The sequence below is a fragment of the Theobroma cacao genome, chromosome 3, assembly GCF_053813885.1.
Source record: "Theobroma cacao isolate CCN51 chromosome 3, ASM5381388v1, whole genome shotgun sequence".
In the NCBI taxonomy this organism is placed as follows: Eukaryota; Viridiplantae; Streptophyta; class Magnoliopsida; order Malvales; family Malvaceae; genus Theobroma; species Theobroma cacao.
Window position 1 is genome coordinate 44888496 of NC_142641.1, and position 22972 is coordinate 44911467.

The 22972-nt window shown below is 34.5% G+C and overlaps 4 protein-coding genes across 7 annotated transcripts; 1 reads left to right on the top strand and 3 right to left on the bottom strand.

The window, feature by feature from the left end:
* Positions 1 to 62: 62 nt before the first annotated feature.
* On the top strand, positions 63 to 1609 carry LOC18606588 (heavy metal-associated isoprenylated plant protein 39-like). Its single transcript, XM_018118084.2, has 3 exons — positions 63 to 434; positions 892 to 967; positions 1070 to 1609. Exons 1-3 carry the CDS (start codon positions 429 to 431, stop codon positions 1372 to 1374), a joined length of 387 nt encoding a protein of 128 aa, XP_017973573.1. The 5' UTR covers positions 63 to 428; the 3' UTR covers positions 1375 to 1609.
* A 2705-nt stretch (positions 1610 to 4314) lies between these two features.
* ACS6 (1-aminocyclopropane-1-carboxylic acid (acc) synthase 6) lies at positions 4315 to 7728 on the bottom strand. Its single transcript, XM_007040287.3, has 4 exons — positions 7294 to 7728; positions 7037 to 7168; positions 6765 to 6925; positions 4315 to 5758 (listed from the first exon to the last, which is right to left on the bottom strand). The coding sequence occupies exons 1-4, from the start codon at positions 7438 to 7440 to the stop codon at positions 4762 to 4764; spliced, it is 1437 nt and encodes a 478-aa protein (XP_007040349.3). The 5' UTR covers positions 7441 to 7728; the 3' UTR covers positions 4315 to 4761.
* A 3064-nt stretch (positions 7729 to 10792) lies between these two features.
* Positions 10793 to 14708, bottom strand: ISPF (isoprenoid F). 2 transcript variants are annotated; one of them, XM_088804709.1, is made up of 3 exons: positions 14236 to 14708; positions 13871 to 14001; positions 10793 to 11235 (listed from the first exon to the last, which is right to left on the bottom strand). In XM_088804709.1, exons 1-3 carry the CDS (start codon positions 14585 to 14587, stop codon positions 10987 to 10989), a joined length of 732 nt encoding a protein of 243 aa, XP_088660835.1. In that variant the 5' UTR covers positions 14588 to 14708; the 3' UTR covers positions 10793 to 10986. The 2 variants fall into 2 exon arrangements, with proteins under 2 accessions (XP_088660835.1, XP_017973969.1); XM_018118480.2 differs by having other exon boundaries at positions 10793 to 11220; positions 14236 to 14704.
* Positions 14709 to 15447: 739 nt separating this feature from the next.
* On the bottom strand, positions 15448 to 18840 carry LOC108661081 (DET1 complexing ubiquitin ligase). 3 transcript variants are annotated; one of them, XM_088804238.1, is made up of 5 exons: positions 18547 to 18625; positions 16742 to 16802; positions 16398 to 16542; positions 15853 to 15914; positions 15448 to 15708 (listed from the first exon to the last, which is right to left on the bottom strand). In XM_088804238.1, exons 3-5 carry the CDS (start codon positions 16528 to 16530, stop codon positions 15631 to 15633), a joined length of 273 nt encoding a protein of 90 aa, XP_088660364.1. In that variant the 5' UTR covers positions 16531 to 16542; positions 16742 to 16802; positions 18547 to 18625; the 3' UTR covers positions 15448 to 15630. The 3 variants fall into 3 exon arrangements, with proteins under 3 accessions (XP_088660364.1, XP_088660365.1, XP_017972327.1); XM_088804239.1 differs by having other exon boundaries at positions 16398 to 16531; positions 18547 to 18620; XM_018116838.2 differs by lacking the exon at positions 16398 to 16542 and having other exon boundaries at positions 18547 to 18840.
* Between the last annotated feature and the right edge of the window lie 4132 nt (positions 18841 to 22972).

Consider the following 22972-nt stretch of genomic DNA (forward strand, 5'->3'; position numbering starts at 1 on the left):
TGCACAGTTTTTCTTCTTAAAATTTGTATCATGTAATAAATTTTATATTCTTTGTTTTTTTTTTTTATTAACGTATGAAGTAATTATTAGTTAAAATAAGAATTAAATGATAAAAATAAAAGAATATTGGAAATACAAAAATTTCCCCTCGAGGGGGTCCATAAATAAGGGTAGTCCAACCTTTCATGGTTTCTTAGTAAAGGAAACGGTCAGAATTCTACTTCTTGGCACGCTTTTTTTTTTTTTTTTTGTGGACCGGGGACGAATTGTTGTTTCCAGCCCTGTTCCTTTTTGTTACTTACTATCTATATATTAATATTCCTCTTCCTTTCAATCTTGCAATTTGCGTGTGTTTTGGGTCTAATCATTGTTATTGTTTTTGTAATTAGTCTGTTGAAGTCTTGGTCGCAGCTTAAGTCTGAACAACTATGAAGGTGAAGTTTCCTTCCCCTTAATCTATTCACCTCTCGGTTTCTTGGCAAGAGAATGAATCTTTCTTCACCAATTACCTTCTAACATCATTCATCTTTTGTTTATTACTTTTTATCTGCTATTTGCTGGTCTTAATGGAATAGAATAATAAACAATCTCTGCTTTGTTTCTCTCTATTTTCTTCCTTGTGTTTATAAAGATGGGTTTTTCATGCTTTCTTTCTTTTTTTTTTTAAGTTTCTTCTGCTAATTTCGAGGCCAATTTTTTATGGGTTATTTGCTTTGCTTTTTCTCATCAACTCAAGTGCTGTATTGTGTTGGCTGTGGCTCTAGATACTGTTGGTTTTTCACTTTTTGAGTTGAAAGGCACAAAGTTTTCTTTCTATTATGGAGCGGGACAGAGACGCTTTCTTGTCTCTCACTTGACAGCCACTTATCTTTTATCGTTCTTTTCTTACAGAAAGTTGTCTTGAAATTGGATTTACATGATGACAAAGGGAAACAGAAAGCCATGAAAGCAGTTTCTGGTCTATCAGGTAGTTAATCTAATCATCTGTTCTGTTCATCAGATGAGTTTTGTTGGCAATTGCTTGTCTTTATTAATATACATGTTTTCTATGTTCTGTAATGTTTTTCAGGGATTGATTCTATTGCCATGGACATGAAAGATAAGAAACTTACAGTGATTGGCGATGTTGACCCTGTTGACGTGGTCAGCAAGTTAAGAAAACAATGGTACACAGAGATTGTAACGGTAGGACCGGCGAAAGAAGAGAAGAAAGATGGAGGTAAGAAAGATGAAGGCAAGAAGGATGATAAAAAGAAACAAAGTGATCAGATTGATGAGCTTGTTAAGGCCTACAAGGCCTATAATCCTTACATGACTACACATTACCGGGTGGTGAGTGCAGAAGAAAATCCGAATGCTTGTGTTATCTGCTAAATTCGAGACCCCTGAAGAACAAACAGAGGATTTGGAACATTTCCATGCGCCAGTGAATGAACTTTGAAGCGTTCAAAGCCCCGCTTGGAGACCAACCCAGAAAAGGGTTTTCCAGTCCTACGCATAGTTTGATAATTACAAGGATTGGTATTTTACTGTTGTTCTCTATAGAACATGTTGTAAAAAGTGTAGAGAAAATGAATAAACTATTGGATTGAGAATCATTTTGGGGATAGTACTGGAACTATATTTTGCTTGATTTTTCAACTGTACAGCTTTTTTTGTTTTTTCCTTTGGTTATGCTTAGGGGGCCATTTGATTAATCCAGGAACACCAGTTTCCTGAATACCAATTCAGGATTTGGTCATAAAAAAACACAGCAAATACCGTATTCCATCGCCTTTGATATCAACGCAAAGCCTTATCTGGAGGGTGAGGGCTCATAGGATGATGAATTGATGATGCAGGGGGTGGTATTTTTCTTTTTGGAAGAATTGATACAAATCAACTAAACCACTTATTAATACACCAAGAACAGATATTTCTAACCCATGATTTAATTTAAATTAGAAGCTGTGGGCCATTCATCAGTGCCACAAACAAATATGACTATCAATGGGAGCGACAGAGCACATTGGTTAGAGATCTTTTTTTGTGACTGTGATGGGTAAATTATTTTTCCTTTGCTGACTTAAACGCTGTTTGAAGCTTTCGTTTGATGACTTCTGAAAGTCGGAACGGACATTTGAAAGGTCATGGGAAGTCTCTAGAAGTAGAAATTGTTTGCTCCCTTGTTTGACCAACTCTCCTGGGGTCAACTTAAGCCCAAGTTGGGAGCATTCCGGGTTTCTTCCATAACTTTTAATAACACTCTAATCATGAGCCCAAGTTGGAAGATTATAGCAGGTGCCCGGGAAGTCCACAAAACCGGAGGGAACAGGAAATATGCTTGCTTCCTCGAAAAAGAAAATGGAAAAAAATTCGAAAACTATTAATAGATATAGTTCCAACAGTTTCCTGGACCAACTCAAGCCTGTTTATTTCTCAGAAAAATTATTTTGCGGATTATTATGTTTTGGATTCTATTATTCTGACAAAACACTTGTATTAACAAAAACTGGTCAAAACCCCCTGAAGAAAAGCACAAATAGGATTCCAGGTTGCAGACCAAGAGCAGGCCAAGTGGCCGAGTCTCCAAAAAGGATTGGTCTGTCTCATTCGACACTGTCATCAATACTCTGGAAAATTTTAAATTTATGTGCAATTATGCACTCAGGCTTCCAATATTGCTCATTAATGAATTAACAAAAATTGGTCACCCAAACCCGCAAACAGAAAGCTCAAATATGGTTGTTAAGGAAGTCAGTCACCCAAGTCTGGATCAAGAACAGGGCCGTAGACCAAGTAGCCAAGTCCTCATTTGACGCGGTTTTTACATGGGGAGCTGCCAACAAACCCTGGAAAGTATACTCAAGACTCCGGAGAATGATCATGAAATAGAAAGTAATCTTTTTATGTCATCTCCTGTGCCCTTATATTTACTGATATGGTCATTGAACAGTAACCTTTCCATTATACATAGCACATGATGTCATCTACTAGAGCATTAGTCCACCAATTTCCAACTAATCTTTGGTTGTTTAAGCAAACTCATCCTGATGTTCTTGCATCAGCACATCATAAATACCCTTCTGATGGCATGCAAATGACAATGACTGGCTATTAAATTGCAAAGAGATGAAGACAAGTGGAATATGAATGATAAATTAAACCACCGGATACCAACTTGTTTGCAATAATTTAGTCGTTGGATGACTCAAATCATGATTATGATAATTCATGGTTTGCAACTAAAAAAAAAAGAATACTGGACAAATTTTTTGTAAACCATTCCTCATGCATAGCCGTGAACTAGTAAACAGTGTGTTTCCAATAATTTTGTATGATTTCGAGAATCCCAAAAATAGAATGAAGAATTGAAGCAATTTGCTGCTTCCAGTTCTCTCTCTCCTTTCTTTTCAGGATAATTGCATTGCTGGACTTCCTTCTCCTTCCCACCTCATTGCGTACTCTCTCTATCTTTAATCATCCAATGGTTGGACTCTCTAATGGGTCTTTCTTTTTCCTTCCTTGAAGAGGAAAAGATTCGATTCTATATAAAAACCATTGATTAGTGAAGCAAGCTGTCACCCTTATTGCAAGTTACTTACAGAAATCTCATTGTCGAGTTCAGTGAGCGTGTGCCAATTTTAGGAACTGGAACAGTAGTTGGTGAGATGTTTATAGCAACAGGGTCAATTTTCTCCAAGTAAAATTGATGTTTGAGCAAATTATATATATTTTTTTGACATGACATGTTTTCTCCATTTAATAATATAACAAATAACATATAAAGCTTCTTATTCTGCAATTTATATATAGCTCATTTAATTTATAAATTACAACGTATCCTGCTTAGAACTAAACCGTTTAACATCCATACCTTTGAGCCTTTGTAAAACATGCACTTGTGGCCTCTGCTGCTCCATGTGCACCAACTATGGCTTATTCCATCCCTTAACCGAATAGCACCATCTTTAGATGCAGTAACATACATGCTACCAGTAGAAGAATATCTCACGTGATATATGGCTCCATTAGCACCAATCTCTGGGGGACTTGCAGATAGATAACATTGGAATGTATTAACATCGATCGTACAAGTGTGCTGCTGGATGATCATTGCCTGCTAGAAGGAAATCATTATATGTTATATATTACCAATGTCATATGATTTCATGGGTGAAATATTCTGTAATGAACGGCTATGTACAGACTATTTTTGCACTGGCTTGTCAGTTGAGGAATTACATATTGAACTTCGGATTCTGTCTTATAGAAATATGCAGTGACCACAATGTTTTAACAGCAACAATCATAGTAATTGCTAGGCAAAAGAAATTTTAAAAATAAATCTTTATTTTACACATTGATAATTAGGTTCACCATTACAAATCAGAACTAGACATTTTTTGTTGCAGTGATCTAACAAACAAAAGAAAACAACCAACAATAGTATACGTGTGCGCACAAGCATTGCTCACAAGCATATTGAATAAACTTCCCTCACTTGCACTTTTGCATGAGGAAAGACAAAAAGTTTACAATTGTTGAAGAAAAAGGATAGCGATCACGAAACCAAGGAGTCCCATGTGATAGAGAGTTTCCGCCAAATGGATCGTATATGCGCACGGGGTCATCTCCATGGGAAACAATGCAGCCGCCGATCCTCTAATTTACAGATCAACGTAAAACACAACTAAGATAAAGTTTCTAGCACGGAAGGAGGAAAGAAAGATTCAATCCTTTCCTAGTAATATATATAGTGGCGAAAAGCCGTCGTTCAGCTTAAGTCCTTGCTCGGACCAGAGGCGAGGTCGGTAAGGGAGAGTGAGGAGACATGATGCCTGGTGACGTGATGAAATCATCCTTTCTTCGAGACAAGCTGAGTTTAAGGCTGCTTCGCCTGCATAGTTTGCTTCGAGGAACCATGGCCTCATTGTTCTTAAGCATAAAAGTTCTGATTCTCATCAAAGCAACTTCCACGGTGTTGTCATCCATGTTAGCAAAACAAACCCTGAACCAACCTGGCTCCTGGCAATGGAAAGAAGAACCGGGGGAAACATTGAGCTTAACTTCTTTGATTATTACCTGCCACAAATCCATTTCGGCTTTAAATGTCTTCTCTTTCAGGAGTTTACGCAGATCCATCCATATAAACAGGCCAGCATTGCTCTGCAAAGAACCAATGCCGACTTGGGAAAGGCTCCAAGTGAAATACTTGTGCCTTTTGAATAACCGCTCTTTGCTTTCCACAATGAAACTCTCAACAAAATCATCATCTGATAGCATTGATGCAATCAAATGCTGAGTTTGTGAGGACACCAGTCCAAAGCTGGACATTTTGCGGGCACAGCTCACCACAGCATCATTGTATGAGTACACAATGCCAACCCTGAAGCCAGGCAAACCCATGTCCTTCGAAAGACTGTAAACAATGTGGATGAGATCACGATTGCATTCGATGTCTTCCTCTATAATCTCAGAAATGCTAACGAACTCAGGCTCCATGAAAACTGTGGCAGAATAAATCTCATCGCCGATCAGGTGAATGTTCTTTTCATTTATGAAGCTTACAATACTCTTCAACGTCTCTCTATCCAAGATAGTACCCAATGGGTTTGATGGGTTGGTTATGAGCAAACCCTTGACTCTGAGGTTAGCTGCTTGCGCTTTTTCATATGCAGCTTCCAATGCAGTTCTAGTGATCTTGAAATTATTGGAACTCTCACAATCGACTGGAACAAGCTCGACACGCGTTCTCCACCTCAAGTCGCGATCAAATCTGCAGAAGGAAAGCCAAAGTATTTGAGTAAACCAGGAATTACACCGTGAAATATCAAAGTAATTACAAAAAAATTAGTAATTCACTTTATTTCCACCTTCTGTAATTAGTCAACTCCTCATAAAAGCCTTAATCCCTTCGCTTACCTGTTACCCTTTATTAGTAACACCTTAAGTGTCTATTTCATGCATCCAGCTGTTATGCCTCGGAGTTAGGCCTAGGATAAATAACAAGTAGACTAATTCAAATGAAAATGACTACTCAACTTTCTAAAGATTATAACTGTCCCACTGAGGGGAGGTGAGCCTTATCTTTATTAAAGAAAATTTTTCAGTTTTTATTTTTGCTAAAAATCAGCAAGAAGTGTTTAATTATTGTCCTCCATCCTCCATACAAAGTTCTGAAGTTTTCCTATGCTTATTTAAGAGTATCTGTCTGTACTTGATAATAATATATGTCCTTCGCATGATTACCATCAATAATACACCGATGGGGCAAGAGCTAAGAAGTGTGCGACATCAAAACAAAGAGACAATGTTTCTTTCATGACTCCCATCAGTTAAAGGTTCATCGAAGAGAACTGGGATATCAACAATTTTTCCATTCAGAAAAAAACAAGGGGGGGGGGGGGAAGAGGAAAATACCGAGTTACCCAGACTCCATCCCCTTTGAACCAATCTCAGGCGGCGACGTTGTCACATTTGACATTACTGCTAAGTTGACTAAACTAGATTAATTAAACTAATCTTATTCATAAATTAATTGTCAATTAGCAGTTCCTCCCCCTTTCTCCTTCCTTTCCATGTGTGGGTGGGTATGCGGACAAAGGTCAAGGTTGGTCATTATAAGATTGAAGGAAAAACTCAACTCAAGTTGAGCAATTCAAATTTGAGCACTTGTACTCATCTAATTTCCATTTTCTAGTCATGTAGTAATTCTTTTTTAAACAAAAAAACCCAAAAAAGATATTTAAGAATGAGAAGAAAATGTTTAGATGATGCATTACCCTGGATAATAAGGAGTGGGAACCAGGAATGCTTCACCAGGATCTGCCAAACAGAAGGTAACCATCTCATGAGCTCCGGTTGCTCCACCGCTCATAACAATGCGGTCTGGATCAAATTTTACTCTGTCTCCCCTCACTTTCCCCATGAATTTTGCAACAGCCTGTGGTAAATCACACAAGTTTGATTAAGTATTACTTCAATTTAACGAGATTAATCAATAAAACGTGCCTTGAAGTAGATTCAAGAATAATTCTGTTATGGTTTGCCGTACTTTTCTAAACTCAGGCATCCCATGATAATCCTGGAAAAGTGCAGTCTCCTTGAATTTTCTTACACCTTCTGGACTGCAGAGGGAGGCTTCTGGGTGTTTCATGAGCCACTTTTGGAAGAAGTCAAAACAAAGCTGGAGATGCAAAGAGCAGGAAACTATCAGTTTCTGCTGTTCTTTTTTTCTGTTATAAACTTTACCAGAGTCCAGAGCACAGAAAGCAATGATACTTTACAAAATTCCTGGAAGTTACTAGGTACCTGATTCTCAGCAAGACCCATCTGAATGACTCCATTAGGTCTCTCTGTAGGATGAAAAGGATTTGTCTCGTATGCCTTCCAGCCATCAAAGTAAGGGGAGTTTTCACCATGACCATTGCCAGTTGCTATCTTAGACATGGCAACCATTTTTTCCGGCTTGAAAAGAATTAGTCTTTCTAGTACAAAGAATAAAAAAGCTTTTGAGAACTAGCAAACGAGAAGCTGCAGAGAAAGAATAGATTCGTTTGGTGTGAGAGCGTTGGAAGGAATTGCTTGCTGGAGCTTTTTGTGGGTTTAAGCAATTGCGAGTTGTTTGCCTGCTCGGTACTGATACGTGCCTATTTTTTTTATAGTGTTGATGACACCTGTTGACGATGGCTAGGGCCAGGGTCGTATGAGAAAGTTCCATGAAGGAAGAAAGAGGACATCTTTGACAAGATTCTGGAATTTGGTAATCATTTTTAAAAAATTAAAACTGCCATTAGAGTTAGAAAATAAAATAAAATAATTTGAACTTGGATACCTGCTTTTTAGGACAAATGAGTTACTCCATTTGACTTCACAACACGATAGGCGACAGATGTTGTAAGTATTGTCTGTTTAATTAAAGTAATCCTCAACTAATTTACTTATTTTAGTTTCTTACAATTAAATGTACATTCTTTAATATCATAACATATTAATTTTTTTTATCTTCTTGAACCTCTTAAGTTTTTTGAACGTAATTGTACTCCTTTTAAATTGATTATAATCTTTCAATTCCAACAATCTCAAATTCAATAAATCGATTGAATCGGTTGAATATTAATAAGTTATATTTAATTTAATTTAAAAAAGTGATTTAGTTGGTTCAATTACTATTATGAAAAGTTGATTTATTCAATTTTTTTTTATTGAACCAACTAATTACTCTATCTTAAATATAACACTTAATTACTGATTCAATGATAAATGTATAATTCTTGAACATCATTATTACTCTTTTAAAATAATTATTTATTCCTTTTAATTTTCAACTTCTGCACAACCTTACGTGCCTCTTTTGACTTATATAACTTGTAGTTTTTTCTTCTTTGTCTTTACTTTTCTTTTCTTTTCCGTCCATTCGACACGCTATTTTCGCCTAATGAAGAATTTAGCTACGCACCTAATCTTTGTTCTTTTGTTTTCTGGGCAAAGAGATCTTCTCCGACATTTATACGATTATAAAAACATTTTACATGACAATTATTTATGTTACGCAATAATTACTCTGCCTTTCAAAAAAAAAAAATTGTTTCCCGAATTAATTCCGCAATAAAGGTCCGACAGATTTGACTCACACGGTACCGTGTTGTAGATGTAGGTTCACTCGTTAACTCACTGCAAGTCACAAAGTGAACTACAGAACCGTCCCATGTGATTATCATACTAGTACTTTGTATAGTAAGGTCAAGGGTAATCATCTTTGTCAATGAAGAGATTCAGCTTTCGGCTTGCCTCGCCCATGTGGGCATTTTACTGAGCTCCATTCTCATATGTTAAACATGGAGCACGAGCCATCTCAGGTGATCAGAGGCAGGGCTGGTGCAGACAACTATTGCAAGTCATTGGTGCTGTTCTCCCAACCCTTTGGACCCTCTTGCTTAGTGTCTGCTTAAACAATGATTAAGGTGAAGTCATCTGATTAGTTCAATGACTTTGAAAAGTGGAATCAAGATTAGTGGAGTGGACACTTCTAGAGGATTGGTTGTAACCCAGGATTAGAGTATTTGCAGAAAGCATAGCGACATCAGGAGGCATTCCATTGCTTTACTAAGTATTTAAAATGGAAAATCCGTAATCACCGACAATAAATTAATTGTAAAAAATTGAAGACCGACTTCAGATTGGGAGGACTTGAAACAGCGAAGAGAAACCTTTTAATATGTGTCAAATTTTGCTGTGTGCCTGGATCAATTCAGTAGAAGGTCCCAATCTGGCTTATCTGCTATGGCCCTTTCTATAGAATAATTCAACTCTCTATGGCCCCATTTTATAAATGCTATATTAATAGTGTTTACTCAAAAGAGTGCCGAGAAAGGGCAACGAGCGACGGTGGCATAATTGGCCGGGTCTGATTCTGACATAAGCATTCAATTCTTTATTGTGCCTATCCCCATTTTTTTATTTCTTGTTGTCCCTTTGAGCACAGTTGGATTACACAAAGCTAAGCTAATCCTTTTAATATCTCCGTTGATGCCTTCATCTTTCAAGGGAAGATTTGATCAAGATTTTCTGTATTACCAGCTAATTAATTACTTTGTCAGCTGGGTTAATTAGCTTACTTCCTCTATCTACCTTTGACTACAACGTTACCTTCTTCATGCATTTAATACTCCCTTCCTTGTTAAGGAATTCCTCTTTAACTTTTTTAAAAAAATTTACTTTGTTCTCCAAACTGCCGCTATTGAATACCCAGTAGTATTCAACATGATAAAGTACAGAACAATTAATCGTGTGACATCGGAAGAAAGTTACACAAAATATTGAGTTTGGAGACATTTAGCCTTTTCTCCAGGGAACATATGACAAGTTTTGGAACTAGAAGAAGACAAAAAAATCCTTGGTGGCTTCTACAAGTTGCTACTTGGTTACAAGCTTTGTCAGTCTCAGGGGAGGCCGGCGAGTGGGGGGTCATTCCTCCTGAGATTCTCAGGGTAAGAGATTGATCAGAGATGTGCAGTTTGAAGCCTTCATAGGCGACCAAATCGACCCACTTGTCTAACTTTCTCTTTCAGTTTGAGTTGAAAGCTTGTAATTAATCTTTTCAGGAAGTCAACAGATTGGATTCCTGCTTCCTGTAGCGTTGAAAATTCTTAATCTGGTACGATAACACTTTGGCTATTTGAAAAACCAGTTACAAAGAGTCTGAATTCCGCCTCTGAAATGGTCGAAGCAAAACTTGAGGGACTTTTTCTGGGTTATTCTTAGTGGATGACACTCCATAAACATGAACATACGGCGACAATCATATCGGGAAAATCATCAGAAAAATGGGATTAATTGGCAATGGTCAGAGAGTTTTAAAATCGGCTTCTACTTTGACCTGAGGGTGAGGGGAACATTCTCATTCCTTGTCCAACAAAACAACAAAAAAGTTTCCAAAAATACAATTCATATTTCCTTCGTAGTTTTCGTGTTGGGCGCATGCAGCAAACAATATTTGAAAAGAGAAAACACACCAAACGTCAATCAATAGTCATGTGAAATTCATGGTAGTCACGCATATGATGGTTTAATGTGGAACTTGAGAACAATTCAAATTCAATCAGGAAACCGGTGAATTCACCAAAGTTGAACACGTGAACGCAGCCATAGTCACTTTAATGCAGCAGAAACTAGGAATTCAACATTGAAGTTGGGAAACTGTTTAGAACATAGATATAAACGCTTAATTTGACTTTGGTCTGTATTCTACTGCATGTTTTGAGCCTTTGACAAACGTCATAGACTAATGACCAATCGGGAAACTGTAGCCTCGTCAAAACTTACCATCGTTGTTGTTCAAGTCGTTTTGGTAAAATGTTGAAAACACAACTCTAACATTGTGGTCCAACCAAACACATCAAGCTTTCATACTTAGCAATGCCATAATTTATGGCAGTTTTACAACTAATGCTCACGGTATGCCATACAATTTCCATACTCGAGACTGATATCCGAGACCTATATTTACTTCCTCATCAGTAGGACCACAGTATGGGCTGCAATACTTCGATTTTCACCAAGACTGTCGACCTTCTCATGAGTCTTTGCTTTAAGATTGACAACAGATGGGTCGGCTCCCAGCAGCTCAGACAAGTTGGCTTTGATAGCCTCCTTGTGTGGACTTAATTTTGGTCTTTGAAGAATTAAGGTGGCATCTAAGTTTCCAATCTCATAGCCTACTTCATGCATGAGTCTCACCTGAAAAAAACCATGCTGCAGGGTATGAGTATGATTAATTTAAATTGTATGAACAGCTAAAATTGGAGACATAATCCTATATTCCTAGAATGAAAGCCTAGCATGACTAACACGAGCAGGGTAGATAATGCATGAGGATAAAAAGGATTCCAACACAAACAATTTATACTCATTTCATTTTTTACATAATACTCTATTATTTCTGTTTGATCATGCTTAGCATATTGGTCTGCACAAACTTAGTCAGGAAGTTCTTCAACTGATATAAATATTTAGTTATTTATCACTAATTTCTATGATTTGAATTCAGTATAAAGTAGAAAGTAAAAATATCAGTTTCCTTAATCAAATCAGTTTGTGGGTCATCCACATCCACATCCACATTTCAAAGTGATCATGTTGTCATTTGCTCCTATCACATCATATGTGAATGTGATTATTAAGCCTTATAGAAGGGTCTAAGTCAATTACTAGTAGCAACTTACATGTATTAGCTACTTTATTTAACACACCATGGAAATAAGCTATGAAAAGAATAAATGGTAATAGAACATGGTTTAAGTCTGAGAAGTTGTTAAGCTGGTGGTGCTTAGACCCAGAACATTACAATTGGTATTAGAACATGTGTTTGTTTGGTGTGGACTTTCACATTGTGCTGGTGAGATGTTTGATCCTGTAGAGTGGGCTTTGATTGTGATTGTGATTGTGATGTGTGGCCTTGATGAGGACATCAAGGATTTGAGTGAGTGAGATAGTGATACCCAATCCCACATTAGATGCAAATGTGATTGTTAAAACCTATATAAGGGTCTAAGTCAATCACTAAGAGTAACTTCAGCTTAAACTTTTAAGAACTACGAGGTTTAGGCTCAAAAAGTTGTTGGGCCAGTGGTGCTTGGACTCAGATCATTACAGTTCCCCAGCTTTGTAGTTTGCGGTTAATCATTCTTCCTTATGCCAGTTCTAGGTCAACTCAAGATAGATCTATCCTACCAATTTAAGGTTGGCAACCTCACATTAAGTTAAAACTTTTAGAATGCCAAACAATCAATCCTTGTGAAGAAAGTAGCATTAAAAGAGGTGGAAGGGCAGAGGCATTAGGAGAACACATTATTGATTTAGAGGCTATTTAGGAGTGAGAGCCATATGGGTCCAGTGCCATTTTGGGGGGAAATCCCACCACACTAGCCTGTGCTCCCAACAGGGCTTTAGTCTCTTCTCTGACTGAATTCACTATACATGCAAATGCAGGTTCAGCAAGGATCCTCCACTATACTATACAAAGGGACAACTACATGAGAACTTCTAGATGAAGCATATGGCATAAGATGTAATATAGCTTTTTACTTTACAGCCTAGACTGGCATCAGCATATAGCATCAGTTTGGAAGATGGATAAATACAAATTTAAGGTTATACAGGGTTTTCATGCACATACATGAATATGCAATAGTTCAGTCAATACTAAAAAGTCGATTCTATTTCCAATCACAAACAAATTAGGCTGTTCTGAAGAAAGGTTCATTGAATTGTGGTTGGTGAAGTCACTGTCCAAAAAGCATCAGAGATTTTACAGAATTCAAAAGTGAAGCAATATCATACCCGATACATTGCTCTTAAAAGCATCAACTTTTATTAACTTATTTTACCTAAAACTTTTAAGTCAAACATCATGTTTACAAGGTGCATCTGCACAAAGTATTACTTTGCAGGCTAGGCAGAATACAAGGTTATACAGAATTTTCTTCAGTTATATACATGCACATGCCCTTATCAGTAAGTACAGTCGACAATAAAGAACTTAATACAATTTCCATCCATACACAAGTTAAGCTGTTCTGAAGAAAGATTCATTGCACTGTTAGATTCATTGTATCACATAAAGTACAAGGTTCATTGCATTGTGGTTGGAAAGTCACTATCAGTGTCAGACAATCAGAGTTTTGCTCTGATGCAGCAGTATCATACTCACTTCTCCACTCCTCAATACTGGCAGCCCTCTATTGATTTGTTCTGCTAATGCATCTAATAGAAATTACCAAATGCTATGAACTAGCAGACTCAGTTTTTGTTTCTAAGCAGATAGAAATTAACCAGCCATGCCCCTCAAGAGATCAATAAGTAGTGCTATATCATATATGGGTTGACTACAAAAACTGACTGTGTAGTCTGTCCAATCCACTCAAGGAGTTCCTTTTTATTTTATTTTTCTTATCAACAAGGCTAAAAAGGATATTTCATAAGATTTTTATACTTAAATGTTGTGTCAAAGTACATTATTGGAGCGTATGACTTTCAGAATGATTAATATTTTCCTTCCTTAACTATGCACCCAAAATAAATAATTGCATAATTCAGCTCTGTGTTGCCTTTTCGTTTACTTTCTCTTCAACAAGAGTTCATAGAGTACTAGTGTTCTAATATAGGACCCTTCTCCCAACCTAACACAATCCGACCAAGTTGAGGCCAGATTTTAAGTAGAAGTTTCATAGTATGGCAAATAAAGCTTTTTTTTCTTTTGTGTGTGTCTGTGTGTTATGAACTCTGTTTTTAAGGTATCCAACAGTGAACCAGTCAAAGCATACACTGAAAATAAAATACCCAAAAAAAAAATAAAATGAATTTCTCAAAATTACCCAAAATTACTCACAGCTTCTTTGATAAAGACAGAAGATGGAGCTCCTTTCCACTTGGGATCAGAGTCAGGAAATATCTGCCCTATATCAGGAAGCCCTAAAGCTCCCAGTATTGCATCCACAACACAATGAAGCAGCACATCTCCTGCAACACGTTAATCCCCATATAGTTAGCATCAAAAGCAAATTGTGGATAATTTAAACAGATAATACAACCAAGAGATACAGATTCCGAGAAAACATATACGGGGTTTAAAAAAAAGAACTTTGATAAATTAAAACTATCCAAATACAAGAAACTAAAAGATATAAAAAATGGATATTAAAGTTGGGAAAAACAAAAATAAAGCAAAATTGGACGATTGGAATGTGAACATACCATCCGAATGAGCCTCGCAGCCTCTATCATGAGGAATATCAATCCCACCAATGATCAAAGGGTAGCCAGGCTCCAAACGATGAAGGTCGAAGCCATGGCCCACTCTAAACGGCAAAGACTTGGAAGGTTTCGTGGAGGTGGTGGGTCCATCGACTGCAACCGAAGTAGCACCCGGTGAAATTGAAGCTGTAAGAGTAAAAGCTGAAGAAGATGATGATGCCGATTGTAGGATGTTATTATGATGCCTGGCGGTTATGATACGAGGATTAGGCAACAAAATGGACTTGTTGGAGATCGTAGTGGGGGTGGGTTTTGCTGGAATTGGAGAACAACTGTAAAAGTGAGTGGCCATAGCTGTTGAAATCTTTGCTTTGGCAGAGAAAAGGCTCTGTTTCTTTGTGGAGTAGTTTCAGTTTCTTTGTTGACTCTGTTTCGTGGGTTCCCTTCGTTTTTCCTTTTCCTTTTTTTTTTTTTTTTTCTCTTTTTTGGTATTTGTGGCAGTAATTTGTTTCCTTTTTTTTTCCTTAATTTTTATTTTAAAGGTAGGTATTTAATTGCAGGAACCAAATAATATCATTCGTTGTCTACTTTCCATTTGTCAACCGCTGGGTGCAACTCCGGTGAATGGCCCATTTCCAATGTGTTTACCGAAATTCATTCAAGTGCAAACACAGCCACTGCAATATATGATTTTGTCCCACATTCTCAAGTAATTGTTAGGAAACGTTTTTTCATCAGGATATTGCGTGTGGGCAAATTGGTGCCAAACTCAAGACTTTGAGAGGCCTAATGTTGCCAAATTTGGGAGACCCTAGACAGAAAACGACCCTTAACTCCGTGAAACATGAATGGTCATCAGATCTTTAAGTCTTAAACCTCATGGAATATTCTGTTAAGAAGTGATGCAACACACTACCGTACCTCTACCTGTTGTTTTGAATCTCAGTTGATTCCCAAACTACTCTTATCTTCTGTAACCCCACAGGGAAAACCTTCAATTTATGTAATTGAAACAGGCATAAACTAACTTCATAAGCAACAGGAGCATGGATATTATATTAAAATATGCAGCTCCTTGAGCCCAAGCAATATATTCAAACCTGTAATTACTTAGAGATGCAACTGTGCACATCATATAAAATGAGCATACATGGATTTAGCTTTTCAGCAATTTAGCCACGCCACATGGAATGAAATACCAAACGGAACATGTAAAACTAAACAGAACACTCCTTGTTATTGGGATAACCCAGCTATAAGTTTGATTTCTACACACAAAATGTACATGTGTGGTGTCCCGTTTTACAACAACTGCCGCACAGTTTCTACAACACATTTATATGAGAATATACATTTACATGAGCATCAAAGAAACCCAAGAAAATCTCATCACGACTATGAGGTAGAAGCCCTAGGTTGCTTGCATCCATGCTCTGGTATTAGATGTTCAGTGGCTGCTCTCTTTGGTCTCAACTGCAATGAGAAAAGCAAAAAGAAACTAAATGAACCCAGACACCCACTCTCAAGGTGCATGCATGTGTCCTTGAATTTGTAACAGTGACTGAAATTATTTGAATGCACTGTTATAACATGAAAAATCATAAACAAGTTACTAACCTTCTCCTCAGCACGCTGATAGAAATTTCTTATAAGTATATTTTTGGCCTCAGTAGTTATAACTGTTGAAAGTGTTTGAGAGGTCAGTTACACAAAAAGAAAATGTTCACAGGTCAATTAAAAAAATAAGGATAAGAAATCAAGAATTTAAGCCAATGAGCTGTGGCACTGCACCAGAATGCAATCTCATTTAGTAGTGCCTTTGTGTTTGTAGCACAGGCAATTTAGAACACGCATACAACTTAACAATTTCATTCCAATTGATAAACTTCAAACAGCAATTTCAATCAAGTACGCAATCAATCACTGGTTTCCAATTAGAAATCTCCATTCTTCGTCGATATCAAAATGAAACTGAGAGAAGATGAACAATTCCAGATGAGTACTCTACGACATTTAGATTACTGCAGAAGGAAACAAAGAACTAAAGAAACAAGGTAAAGCAATTCCACCATTTCAGAGACAGATGACAAAAAAAATGTAAGCAAGTAGCAGTGGTAGCAAGCATAGAGTGCCATGTAAAAATCAAGTTCTCAGTCCAATACCAATTATTTGAAGCCCATTTGTCAAGGCAATACCATTTTTACAGAAAAATGACATCATATCCAGTTCCAATTCAGACATCTCCACATAATTTCCAGCACTTGCTGCTCTCAAACAGAAGTCAACATTCAACATCCTAGAAGGTACCTAGCCAAATAATTATCACAGTATATGACATGAATTTTTAAAATATATTATCACCATGTAGACAAAGTCTGAAAGAATCAGCCAACCAAAGGTTATCATGTTACCATTGCAGACAGTTTATAAGGCCAATAATATCTTATATTTCCTCGGGAATATTGTTTCACAAGTAAAAACAAGGAGAAAAATATCAGTTCAATACCTTGGTCAGGAGGTGGAAGAGTCCGGCTATGAGTAGGGCGGTAGGTGGCAGGTGTCATTTTCTAGCCAAAAAGAGAAGATTAAGTACAAAAGATAAAGTGCAATCAATTCTTAACATGACTGAAAAGTAAGGAGAAGCATTTTATGCTCCTAAAATATTCAAGCAAAGTAACAAACCATACAAGTAAGTGTAATTTTGTTAAAAGACCAACCTATCAATCTGAAAGCAAAAAGATTAATTTGTCATAAATTCTTCATTTGAAAACATAAAGGAGCTCCATATGAACTCCATCCATTAGCATAGCATCTCACATGCTAAAATAGCTAAAAAGGATAGAAAGTCTGGTGAAAAATGTTCTATACCCTTTGGACATTTCAACAACTCTTACTTAATCGGAAACCTTATAACAATTAGGCAGGGAACCACTATAAACTATTGAAACAAAAATAGATACATAAATTCATATAAGCCTACATGTATGCATGCTATGAAAGGAAATTGATATCCTGTAGTGCACCATGTGCTAGAGGACAGCAATTCAAAATTCACCATGCAGCTTCTTTACCAGGTGAAACCCTGCCTTACTGAACTCTTTTCGGCAATTATATTACCCTATACAAATTCAAGATCTAAACAAAACTAGAATTAAGTGAGAATTTCAAGAAAATGATCAGGAGGTAGACCAAGTAAAAGAAGAAGATAAAGGAAAGAAAAAGGGTGATCTAATATCTCTCGTTCCTTTTGGGCTTTCCCTTCACCTTCTCTCTTTTCTCCTGACATTTCAATATTTTCAAGCGACTGCCCAAATGTCATCAACACAATCATTATCTCAATACGAATCACCAGTAAAACGGTGCCCAAGTTAGAATGCAAAAGCTCAATTTCATGCGTTCTGTCAATAGCATGTCCATGTCATGGACAGGATTAATTTTTTATCAAGAAAACAGCAAATTCTCAAACCAATTCTCTCAATACCCACATAGAAACAAACTTTCAACTACCAAGTACACAGGAAGATCTGAAATATAGAACTTCTTGATCATTGTTAAGAACCAGTCTTAAGAACTTAAACTACCAAGTACACAGGAAGATCTGAAAAGCTTCTAGAGCATGAACTTAAAATCTTGGTAGATTTAGAAGCTGACAGTAGCATGCAGTGGTCAAAATCACAAGCTCATGAATAGTTACCCTACCATTTTAAGGAAACTGCCATTCCCATACAAGAAAGCATTTCCACGCTAATGCTTGTGCTGTATAAAGATCTTTGTCATTTTAGCAAACAGATAATAACAAGTCCTATTTGCATAACTTAGATGCTTCACATGGTAACATCACCATATTACATTCCATTCATTCCAATTAATAAACATACTAGTGTTAAATGTATCTTGCAATGCAAACAACAAAAGCACTAAACGTGTAATAATACCGGAGTAGAAATTCCGAGAATCATTTAACCCCTATAAATACGAAAGCAAGATATTCATTTGTAACCACAAACGAACTTTATCCAAAAAGCTTCTGACGACTAACTGATTATATGGACTACAGCATTTTTTAAGGTCCAAATTCAGAAAAGCGCTTTGAGAAAAGAATCCACCAACATCATATCTGGGTAAACCTTGAAATCTAATCATAAAAATCTAACAGTTCTTCACTACTCATCTGAAACCGCATGTGGGTTTTATTGCAGTATCAGAACAGTTGAAACGAACAACTTATTCAGATCATACCAGAAAAGAATTCATATTTTCATGTATTTTTGTTAATGGGGTTGGGTTTAAAAAGGATTCTGGGATACTTACAGAAGGATTAGAAGGATCGGAGGGACGAAGTTGGCTGAAGTTATGGGGGTCAAACGACGGCAGGTCACCGAGCATAGACCCCATTGGGGAAAAAGAATATGCTGGTTTCTGCACCCAGAAAATCTCCGGAGAGAGATTGGGACAATTGAGAAAATGGGAGAGAAACCACAACAATGCCTGCCCCGATTCTAGACTCAGCCTTTTTCGTACTAGTGCTGGATGATTAATCGGTAAATTGATGTTTATATATATATATATGGCAATAGCTTAAGCATCCATCCTAGGCTGTGGCCTGTTTTTGTCTGTCCCACTCCCCCTCCATTGCCAAAATAAAATAGAGTAACATAGTTTGTGTACAAGTATACTTTTGTATGCGTTTATCTACCCAATAAATGAAAAACAATATAATTAGTTATAATAATATTTACAATAAGGTAATTTATTAGCTTATCATGTGAATGGGAAATGCCATACATGAGGCCACATCAAAGAATTAAAAACCGTCTTAAAATATAATCATTTGACCGATTTTTTTATAAATATAGCTTTTCAGTGAATTTTTTTTTGAAGATTATTTTCGAAAATACCTCTCATACGTAAGGTTTTATGAAAATAAAATTTTTTATAATTTTAACTACATTTAATCAAAAAAAATTAATTTTGAATAAAATTACATTTAATGAAACCAATCCATATGTTTATGTCTGCATTTTAAATCAACTCATATCCTTTACACTTATATTGTTAGACCATTCATCTTTAAAGTATTTTTTGTCAAAAAAAAAATTTAAGCATTTTGAACATTTTAGAGTGGTTTTTGATATATAAAGAAAAATCTTTGAGCGTTTTGAACATTTTTAAGCATTTTGTAATGATTTGTGATATATAAAGAAAAACTTTTGAGCATTATTTGTCAAATAGGCATATTCATTGATTATGTTGTTAAATAGAATATAGTGTTTTGTTTGAAGTTGTTGATTTTGTTAAATGTAATTTAATAGTTTTAGTAGTTTTTAGGCATTGCGTAATTAATTTTTAAGCATTATGTGACTAATTTTTAAACACTATGTTATTAATTTTTATACATTTAGTGATTAATTTTTAGTTATTACGTGTTGGTTGATATAGCATATGTGACAGGTTGATAGGCATTGCATGACTAGTTAGCAAGGTATTGTGTAACTAGTTAGTAAGACATTGCGTGACTAGTTTTTAGATATTGTGACTTAGGCATGATCTAAAAATCAATCACGTAATATCTAAAAATCATAAACGCATTAATTAAGTCACACAATACCTAAAAACTAGTATTGTAATACTTAACAATCAGTGACATAAATGCCTAAAAACTAGTAATGTAATACCAATAACTAATTAATTTGCTTGCTCGCAGCTAGGTTTAAGTTACTAAAATCATACAGTTTTTTAATTTACAAATACGTATAATCAATTTTAATTTATCAACTTAGGGTTTTATGAATAAATCAATAAGCCAAATAACTTAAAACACATACTTTGATGTCATCTCTGCTATTTGGAATTGTGAGAAAGATATCGATGGTGAGATAGATAATATTTGATAAGAGAGAAATTATATTTAATTTAAAAATTTTTATCTATATGATTGGATAGAGAAAACCGAAATCATTTTAATTTATTTGAAATTGTATAAAGGATATTGTTGTCAAGTCATGTCAAAAACTGATTAAAAATAGTTAAAATCATAATGAATGATATTTTTTAATTAGACTTATGAAGAAAGTTATTTTTCACAAATTTTTTTTATAAATATGACTTCTCAGTATCTTATTAATACAAGGCAATGTTATTCATTATTACGCATTATTTTGATATAAGCATATACTATTCTTATTTCTTTAAAAAAATATTGGTTTTAATAAAGGAGCATGAGATATGCAATTGTACGGAATATTTGTTCTTTTGTTCAGTTGCCAAATGACTTAAGGAATAGTCATTCTCTGCAATTTCTATACCCAAAATCACTCAAAATCAAGATTAGCTAATCTCAACTCATATGGTATTTGCTATTGCATGAGTGAGCCTCTAAAATTAATAAAACAAAAGAGCTCCTTATAAGTGAAAATAAAAATAAAATTTAAATAAAAAGTTTAAGTATTTAATTATATATTATAAATATTAATACTTTAAATTTAAAAAATAATTAAAATAATTAAAATTTAATCATAATAATAGTTAAATTATAATATAAAATATTAATGATTGCATTATAAATAATATTTTGATATTTTAATATTTTAATTATCAATTATTAATATTTTAAAAATAAAAATAAAAATAGATAATCATGTATTATAATAAAAAATATTTTTATCTTTTTATCACTTATTCTTTTATTATTTCAAAATTATTCTTATCAACCAAACATTTTAATAAGTCATAATAGCAATTATTCCATTCCATCAATCAAACTATATAACAACATTTTCATTTTATTTCTACTTCAATATAAATAATTGGTGCAAAAGTACAAAGGAAATAATGCTTTTCAAAGTTTAAAAATATTCAATTTTTATTTTTGAATATTAGTATAGTGTGGTATATAAAGTTCAAGAAAATAAATTCGATTCTCTTATTTGGTTAGCATTTGTTACTTATCAAACCTTATATTCAATAATTGGTCATAATGATTTTGGTAATTATTAAACCATTCAAAGTGGAGTGATAAATTTGAATTTTATAAAGTTCAAATTTACTATTTTATTTATGATAATAGATCAAAATTTTCACTTACTTTGGATAATTATAATTTTTTCAGAAAAAAATAAAGAGTACGTTTATGGCATAATAAAATGTGGGAATAAAATTCCTGTAATATTACTTAATAAAATTTGAAATACTGTTATAAGAAGCCTCGTATGAATAAAATATTACAAAAATCATATTCATAAAAAATTAACTATTTGATTCACGATACACATAATGTGACAATAACTAATCATTCATTCTTTAAAAGATTTTTAATAGTTAAAATCAAATATAAATTAACATTTTATTCATCTACTTTAATTTGAATGACTTATTCAATGATTTTATTATCCATAATTAAAATTACCTTACAATATCTTTCATTCTATATCATTAACAAATCTCAATAAACATTTAATAATTTTACTCGATATGTAAAAACAGTTTCCAAATTTAACCAAGAAATCGCATTTTCAATTCTCAAAGTAATTACAATAAACACCTCCCGCAATGGATTGATTGCGTGAAGTTTAATGAGCTTCGTCAATGTTGAGCATCACTCAATCTTGAGGCGGCGGTGGTGCACTTCGGGACACCACAAATGTTGGTGTCCATAGAGAGTACTCAGTTTTTATGACGTTCAAGATTCTTTGAACAAGGATTTATTGACACCAGCATCCGCAGGAACAAAACACAACCAAAAATGAATAATATTCTCGAGATATTTTTTAATTAGAAAGATATTTGAGGAAGTAGGTACGTAACGATGATTATATAAAAAGTTAGTTTATTTTCTTATAAAATATTATTTTATTAATTTTTGATATTTTTTACTTAAATTATAACATTTAATGATAAAATTACATCCATTCAAAAATAATCAATGAATTTGATTTATCACTTAAAATAAAGTGGTAAATTAAACCTTATCCCTATTTTTATTTTTGGTACATCAAATGGTGCACAGATACTCATAATAGTTATTCTTCTTTCAATGTACAAATTTTACTATTGGTTCTAAATTAGAAAAAAAAAAAAATCGTTAATGACACTGTAAAATTTCAAAGTGATTTTAAGTTATTTGATAATGAAATCCATCATTCTAAGTAAGTTATTTATTCATTTCATTAGTTTTCAACAAAGTTTCATTAAGTTATTAACCTCAACACTGTTTTTTCATTATTAGTACAATAAGTGGTAAATTATCTTTGGTTATCTTTCATTGTCATTGACATTCTTATCTATCAAGAAGCATCATTAATTATTGTAACATTATCAAATTCATAAAAATAAAATTAAAAATTAGTGCATGAGAAAAGAATAAGAAAAAATGATTTATTTTAAAAAAAATTACCATTTCAAAAATAATTTACCTATAGCTTTACTGAAAGTGTTTATTGATCAAATTAAACTTAATTGGTGCTTTTAAAATCTAAGCTCGAGCTTCACTTGATTTGATCTGTACATTCAATCGTTTTGTTATTTAAAATTTTATATTAATATTTTAAAATCGATTTTTAAATTAAAATTAAATAATTATGTAATATTCTTAAAGGTTGAGCAGAATTGGGCTTGAAAAATGCTGTCCAGAACCCGACCCACAGACAAATCAAGTGTCCCACAGCAAGTGCTGAAGAAACGACGTCGTCCCTTAATCCTGTGGGCGCTAGGTAAAATACCAACCGTTGGGCAGCAAATG